The 8,834-nt window shown below is 39.9% G+C and overlaps 1 protein-coding gene across 1 annotated transcript in view; it reads left to right on the forward strand.

Annotated features, from left to right (window-relative positions):
• CERS1 (ceramide synthase 1) overlaps positions 1 to 8,087 on the forward strand; it is a 57,088-nt gene extending 49,001 nt beyond the window's left edge. Inside the window, exons 6-7 of the mRNA XM_083180585.1 lie at positions 6,358 to 6,500; positions 7,767 to 8,087. Coding sequence (XP_083036711.1) covers positions 6,358 to 6,500; positions 7,767 to 7,809 — 186 coding nt within the window. The 3' untranslated portion in view covers positions 7,810 to 8,087. The remainder of the gene's footprint in view (positions 1 to 6,357; positions 6,501 to 7,766) is intronic.
• Positions 8,088 to 8,834: the final 747 nt, after the last annotated feature.

The raw sequence follows: 8,834 nt of genomic DNA on the forward strand, positions 1-8,834 counted from the left end.
AAGCGGGTGCCATGTAGATCTTTAAGCTGTTGGTTGATCACGGCTGTGGTAAGTTCAATTTTAATGAGGGGGGTGTGTTTGTTAAACGGGTATAAATGTATGTTTCTTTCACTGTGCACTTTGTCCCTGACGACGGGTAACACCCGAAACATGTTGGATTTCCAATAAAGAAAGTGTTTTTTTCACCGCATTGAAGTCTCGTGAGTGCCGCTTGTTTCCTGCTGGTTTATATATATATATATATATATATATATATATATATATATATATACACACAACATCTCAAACTGGCCTGAAAGGCCTGGGTAGCTTGTACCAAAAACCATTCCCGGCCCTTTCTAGGCTCTGCTGCTCCTCTGCCCAGACATTAAAGAGGGACCACAGCAACTTAGTTTCATGATCTAAGAATATAAAAAAAACTATTTCGAACAGAAGCATATTCATTGAAACTGCTTAAGAGCGGCATTCATGCGTTTTCTTTTACAGTCAAGATATGTAAATATTGTCTCCCTCCTAATGTTTCAATAATATATTCAATTGAGTCTGTAGGTGGTAGTTACAAAGGGTAGTACAATAGGGGCATGGTTAATGTTAGTACAGCTTTAGAATAAAAACTGAAAAGATAATAAAAAAACCTGTTACCAGACCAAAGGTCAATATTTAAAGTAAATTGTGATACATCAACACCAAGATAGAATCTAAAAACCAACAATTCCAATTGCTTTATGTATAAGCAATATACAATCATATATACAGTATATATAGGTTAAAGGAATTTGTTAGAACTGAAATATTTGAGACAATACTGTGATTCATGGTGACATTTTGTCTGTGCATTAACAAGGCTTGTTCTGTGATCTGACTGCCAACACTGAATGGAACATTATTAGGTGGGTGTACAAGGCTTAGAGTAATGTGTAGAATGACTAATCTGCATGGTGAATTGGTCTAGTCTTAGCTACTTGTGTTCCATTGTCAGACTCAGATTTTGTTTGTGCTTTAGTAAATCTTGCATATTCATTCATAATTTCCAACATTTCAGATCTTCAAATATGGACACTAAAGAATATTAATTGACTTTACAATTAAATAATGCATTCATTTTTCAAAAAATCTAACAATGCAGAGTTTTTCTATCATGACTTATTTCAGAAAAAAAAATCGATCAACACTAATTGGGCATTTCAATTTGCCCATCCAGCTGTGATGTAATCTTTGCAGCCAGTGTATAGATGGTCGGCATTCAACCGTACACAACGCCAGACATATATGGGCATCAAGGAAAAAATACTCGCACAAGGCGTGTTTAGGCAGCGCTTATATCAATGAATAAACCAAATTGTTTATAAAGGTATACATTTTTTACTGTTTAAAAATGCATATAAATACAATTGTACAAAAATAAAACAATAAATACAACTTAATAAAATTGAGAAGGTGATGAATAAAAGTAAACTGGAATTAATGAAATCAAGTGAAAAAGGGATATCCCGCCTCAAAGGACATTATAAAGTGAACATATTTGTGTGATCACTTAATTGTGGAAAGCAGGTAAGTGCTTTTTGAAGAAAGTGCCTTTTGAAGAAATGGTATTGTAGCTGGAAAATCCTCACGATGTATGCGGCTGCTTTTTGTGCCGCTGGAGGGGTCAGGGATCGCTAGATGGAATCAGTCCTCTGTAGTGAGGTGTGAGACAGATGGTGAGTGTCTCAAACACCAGAGGGATGTTACTGTGGCGATGTGACCAATAGAGTTCCAGCAATGGATCAGATGTGGCTTCCGTGCCCAAGAGTATAGCCTCACTGTATAGCCTCACTGGCTGGTCACCACTATCCAATAGGATGGGTAATCCAGGGTCATTGTCTTTCTGAGATCTTTGTGAGAAAAAATATCTCTGTCGGCACAATGTGCGGATGTAACGATTCAATTCTATAAAGAGTGTAAAAATATTAGCATCGGTCGACGGAGAGAATTTTAAGCCTTTTTGTAATAGTCTAGATTCTACCTCACTGAGGGGTCGGGAAGAAATGTTAAATATATTAGTAATTGGTGTATTTGAAATTATTTTCTTGCGTTGCCTCAGGACAAAGCTGTGAAATCGACTCTATTGTGGACATTCATTTATTGTTGCTTATCTGGACAATTTACTAAAGGCGGACACCGTGCTCCCAGTTACCGCTGGTAACTACATCTATACCAGTGAGGCTATACTCTTGGGCACGGAAGCCACATCTGATCCATTGCTGGAACTCTATTGGTCACATCGCCACAGTAACATCCCTCCGGTGTTTGAGACACTCACCATCTGTCTCACACCTCACTACAGAGGACTGATTCCATCTAGCGATCCCTGACCAATCCAGGGGCACAAAAAGCAGCCGCATACATCGTGAGGATTTTCCAGCTACAATACCATTTCTTCAAAAGGATCCAGAACTCCTTGTTGGTAAAGTGCACTTACCTGCTTTCCACAATTAAGTGATCACACAAATATGTTCACTTTATAATGTCCTTTGAGGCGGGATATCCCTTTTTCACTTGATTTCATTAATTCCAGTTTACTTTTATTCCCCACCTTCTCAATTTTATTAAGTTGTATTTATTGTTTTATTTTTGTACTTATAATTGTATTTATATGCATTTTTAAACAGTAAAAAATGTATACCTTTATAAACAATTTGGTTTATTCATTGATATAAGCGCTGCCTAAACACGCCTTGTGTGAGTATTTTTTCCTTTCTACTAGTGGGGAGTGACTACCCTCACACCCAGGCAGCTGCTTACATTGCAGGATCAGCTCACTGTCAAAGCGCCTGATTATTCCTAGTGAATTTTTCTTTCTGCTATATGGGCATCATCTTTGCTGTAGGGCAGACCTGATATACATGTGAATGATGTAAACACCAGCCAGTGGACTACAGATATACTGTACCAGTGGATCCTTCAATGCACCACATGATGGTACTTGTGGGATAGCTCTAAACTTCATCCCAGATCTTTTGTACCCTGGAGATGGGGGCACACTGTATTGAGGGTTCCCCACTTCCCCTGGAAATCCTGGCCTAACCACTTTGGGGGGGGGATGGGGTAAATACCTTGACCAAGGGAGCCATCAAGTGTGTTCCCTGGCTGCGGCATAGTTTAGCCCAATGCTGGTTCTTAAAATATGGGAACTCCTACTGATTCTGGTGCCTTAATACAGAAAGAAAAGAGGGTTTCAGAGGGCGCTGAAAGTTGACAGATATAGAAGACTTTATATATATATATATATATATATATATATATATAAATAAAATATTTATTTTTACATTGCCCTTTGGGCATCACAATAAATGTACAATCAAATTCAGCAATGCATCTGCACAAGGTTATTTTTGGCAGTCTGATGGTTACAATCACCGAATAGGTGTACGAGGCCCAATGAGTTTTTTCATATCCATGACTTCATCAGGGGCAGAGAAACAGTGATTCAGTTGAGAATTATTTACAATAGCTGTCAAGGGTGTGGCTCAATGCAAGAATTAAGTGATGGTCCAATTGTAGTTCAGCACAACAATTATAAGATGATCAAATATGGGAATATCCAAATTAATTGGAGAAAATCCGCCAGTTAGTTCCCCATCAACAAACTTTTGCTACTAGGTTCCGAGGAGTTGACACTTGGTAACTGTATTCAGTATTGGCAAACCAATAGTGGCTCAGTATGAAGTGTGTGCACTGCTGGGATCCTAAAACAGGAAATGATATAGATATGAATGTATTATACGCAAAATAAATAACATTTAAATTGCATAATAATGTTGTATGAAGTCCACAATGAACTTTGGAAAGGATCAGACTGACACATGGCCGCTTTCTGAAGTCAGAGGTGTGAAAAAAGTAGAATTTCCTTAAAAAATCCAAAAACAATTTGCCCAGATTTACTGCCGATTTTTACAACTTTAAATATAGTGGCTTCTACCCAAAAATGCTTTGTTTTCGAGTTATTTTTGAAAAACTGAAACAAACAGCAAAAATGTTGCTGTTTTTTGGCCATAGCATCTAAAGTTGCACTCAGAAAATGATGCAAGGTAGCAGGTGCATGTGAGGCTCCGGTGATTACACCTTTATTATATAAAGATGACCATCAGAAGCTCTGATATTTATATTGCTTATTCACTGGTGCATACTAAGAAAGATATATTAGTATAGTAGTAGTATATATTGGTAAGTATACTGCTAAAGTGCAGGTGCATATGTAAGAGATACCAGGGATTATACAGTATATGAATGAGTAGTTAATGGGAAACCTCTTGCTGAAAATGGGAAAACGGATGCCACTTTGAGCTGCTTATCAGAGGCATCATAGTATTGTCCCTTTTCTTTACATTATATGAATGCATACTTGCCTACTTTTGGAAACTAGTTTCTGGGAGACTATAGTTGGTAGTAGAATTTTGCACAGCGCCCCATTGAGGGGGGTGCTGTGCAAAAGAGATTGTGAATGTGGCACCTAGAAGCGTGGCTGTGTACTGCTGATAGGAATCTTTTTAAATGACTTATATCCAAATGTAGATGATTTCCAAAGCAGTTAGTAAGAGTTACTATACTTGCTAAAGAGAAGTCACTGAACCATGTGAGGGATTGTTCATCTATTGTGTTTTACAATGGTTCCATATAAATGGCCACGAGAAATGCATGAAGCCATAGGAATCGTTGAGTGTTATCACCAATGGTGGGAAATGGCCCTTATGATTCAATGTAAATGTATCTATCTCTCGTTCCTTTTTTAACCCAAAAATTTAACCGCTGCATAATATGGGCTAGATGAAATGAGGGAGATTGCTAGACTAGTCAGGGAGAGAGGGAGATTGCTGCTATTTCACAGAGTCTCCTGCAGAATGCAGGAGGGTAGGCAACTACAGTATGTATGAATGGTAATAAATCTATCTTTAGGTAAACAAGTGTATAAACTTATTACTGCTGTATAAAATATATGAAAATAAATACACATGATTATGCCATATATAATTACTGACACCAAATCAGAAAGTTATTACAAAATATACTTTATAATATCTTGTTTACTTAGTGAATAAAGACATGCAGTTGTTCAATAATATATTTATTAGAAAACAAGTCACAAACGATTTTTAGGGGGAAATTAACTTTAAATGAGAGTTCTATTTCATATGGGAAGTTGCTATGGGCAACCAATCAGATCATGTCTATTATCTTGTAGAAGGGTCACATCGCAATTAATTACCGGGTACAAGCCCTTTTGACCAGGTAGTGCCATGTGAAAGGGGTTACTGTGTCCCTTAAACGTGTAGCAACATGGCAATACGAACGGTAAAAAAAAGTTTTACTGGTTCATTGCCATGCTGCTTGGCGGTGTGAACAGGTTAAATGTGTCGAATGTGCTAAGCACTGCCCCCTCCCCTGGCCCTGATGACGCGCCGACTCCCCGCCGCTCCCCTGGATGACATCAGTGAACCGGTTCGCTATGGGGATGTGAACATCCCAAAATGAAGAATCTGATTGGTTGCTATGGGCAACATCCCATCTTCAATAGTACTCTATTCTTAGTAAATTTACCACAGATATTCTACACCGAGATGTTATTTAGGTTTTACTACAAATCAATAAAGGTTATGGGCGGGATGTTCTAACATCTGCAGCCCAGCTCCGCCGCCCTTCACCACCATAATTATCGCATATGCTCTAACACATGCGATAATTATGGCAAAGGACAGCTCTTGCGTTAAGAGCTGTCCTTTGCGGTGAGAGTCAGTGCGTCCCGCCGGCTCCCCCCTCCCTCCCTTACTCGGCTTGCTTACAGTTTACACTGACTTTACTGTCTGTGCTGCTGTTGTGCCGGGCTCTCCTCCTCCCTGCACCCGGAAGAGGTCACAGGTAAGGGTGGTTCAGTGCGGGGTGGCGGGGGTCAGTGCGGGGCGGCGGTGGGTCGCGGTAAAAGCCCATAGCTTTTGCTGGCGATGCCCCCCGTCGCGGTAACCCTATTTTTGTTTTGTACAAATTGATAAGCAATAAAACCAGCTGCTTCTTATAGAGGGTACACACGGTGAGATTTGCACTATTTTTCTATTTGATTTTGCTTATAGGCGCAAAATGTAATAGATAATTGAATGGGCATTGAATGGTTTTTCTACATTCGATGCAGATTCAGTTCCAATGCGTGCTTCCATGTAGTGTAAATCGAATAGAAACATAGTCATGGCAGACCATTTAGATTCAATCCCAATCAAATCCGGATCGAATCGCAAGCAGAATCGCACCGTGTGTACCCACTATAACTTATAGTCTACTGACATTTTAGGTCTTCCCCACTAAATATATGTCTTCTTTTCCTATTAGTACATTATAATGTTTGTTGTGAAAGTGCTAACGGGCCAGGTTAAAGAAGTGAATGATGTCCGGGAATATGATATTTGTAAAGATCAGAAAATAGATGGCCAAGATCATACCAAGACACCTAGGCACAAGGACTACATAAACAAGTAAGAATAAAGCCTTTGTTCTGAAATAATTTTTAGAAAATGTACACATTAGATTATTTTTGGTTTAAATATGTTTAAGCTACAGTATTTCACTTGGTTTGAATACATTTTTATGTGTAGTACCAACCCAAGCATTTCCAATTTGCTTAAAGTCACATTGTGGCAGATGTATTAAGCCTTATTAGCTGATAAACACAAGGGTGATAATAAGTGATAAACATCCAGCCAATCAGCTCCTAAATGTCATGTAACAGGCTATGTTTGAAAAATGAAAGTTAGCAGCAGATTGAGTGGATCTGTATATCACTCTTTATCACCTGTGCATTTATCAATTGTTAAGGCTTAATAGATTTGCTTCATTGGTGCCTTATCATGCAAAGTTGACTTTAGTTGAGCCCCAAAGCACAGGCAAAATTTGCAATCAAAGCATTTTTTTGCATGTATATGCAAAGCTGAAACAATCGCAAAATATGTGCATGCCAGTGCCAGCGGCATATGTAGCATACACGCACGATTATTCCCAATGTTCATAGACTCTTCAGATTTAAAAAATATGCCTTGGCTATACAGCATCATATACATCTCTAATACAGCAGAAAATATTTCCCATATTTGGTACTATAGAATACAAATGTATACCTGTGCAATGAAGAAATCTTCAGTCAGCACCAGTGGTAAATTCACAAGCAGCAAATCACAACCAGTGCTTCTGATCAGGGTTGAACTAGTCCATGGGGGTACAGGGGAAAAACCTGGTGGTTCTGACCTGTTCCTCTAGGGATCAGAATATAGACTGTGCACTTATATATTACACATATATTACACATAAGTTACCTTATACTGCACAGGACAGGACCATGGTGTATTCTCTACAGTGCATTGCTGTTATTAATTTGGTATATTTATCAAGGGACACAGCCCATGCACTCTAGAATGGTTGTGGGTGGGGCAGCTGGCCACACCTGCTCTGGCCACACCCTTAAACATGGACCCCCTACCACTGCATTACCCCATACCAGCCTGAGATTGTCATATTCATCTATTTGCACCTTCCTTTAAACATCTGCAAATAATACAACTTTCTCAAGAGTCTTTTCATCTGTGTGTAGGTGTGCATAGTGTATGTTTCCCATAGCTTGAAAACATCCTTATTGCGTTTGGCCTAGGTTAGGATTTCCTATAAAACTGTACTATAAGCTGGTTCTTTCACTCTTCCAAACCACATATACTATTTTAAATTTATTTTGTATCTTTTTTTTTCTTTAGGCAGTCCATGGCAAATGGATTCATAAAGAAGAAGAGAGTATAGTGATGTATACTAGAGTGACATGTCTGCTGGTTTTACCTCTGCCCACGGAAGACTCTTCTTTTCATGTATTTCCGCAATGTTTTACAGCAAACTGACTCTTTTATAATTTGACAACTGTATAATAAGATCCATCACATATTTTCCTCACCCAGAACTAAAGTATATAATATGTCATCAGTCACTAATTCATCATTTATGTTTTTTTAAGTTTCCAGTTGATGCTGATTGTAACAAAATGTATTATTCAGTTCTTACATACAATAAAACTAAAAACAAAATTTTATTTTTTATGTTTTTCCCCCTTGGTTAGTATATATTTCTTACAAGAAGGGCATGTGATAGGTAAGGTAGGATAAGGCATAGTTGCCGACATTTCCGCTGCCCTCTCCATGGCCCTTATTCTGATCGGTGCGGATATATCCGCGTGCGTTCGGCCCGCCGATGTTTTGTGTCTGCGCATGTGCAGAGGCGTCTCTGCGCATGTGCGAGGGGGGCGTACGGCCAAATCCCGCATGATATGTGAACACTCCGAACAGGGGGTGGAGAGGGGCGTGAAGGGCTATTTGGGCTCATTACCATATGCATACGCCCCGCGTTTCATGGGAGTTCCCATGAAAACGCTGGGCGTACGTATGGTAATGCGGCCGTGACGCACGTGTAGGGGGCGGACATATGACATCGCCGGATGTCAGCTGCCCGCCCAGATCCCTGCTTTTGCACGGAAAAATGTCCGTGTGGTCTGAGGTTGCGGGTGCTGGTGGAGCACATGGTCTGCGACCATCGAATGATGGGGGAGGTTCCCTTAGATGGAGGAGGCGTATTCCGTGAAAAATACACGTGCGGTCCGTTCGGACAGCTTCTTACCGCATACGGACGGAGTTGGCGATCCGTATGGAAGGCGGGGTTTTGCACGCACGGTCCTGGCCGCATAATCGGCTCCGGCCGCACCGATCAGAATAAGGGCCCATGAGAGGGCAGCAAGCTCACGGAAGCAGGGGGTGGGGCAATTGCCATGGAGGGGGAAA

The sequence above is a fragment of the Crinia signifera genome, chromosome 1, assembly GCF_055691185.1.
Source record: "Crinia signifera chromosome 1, ASM5569118v1, whole genome shotgun sequence".
Classification (NCBI taxonomy): Eukaryota; Metazoa; Chordata; class Amphibia; order Anura; family Myobatrachidae; genus Crinia; species Crinia signifera.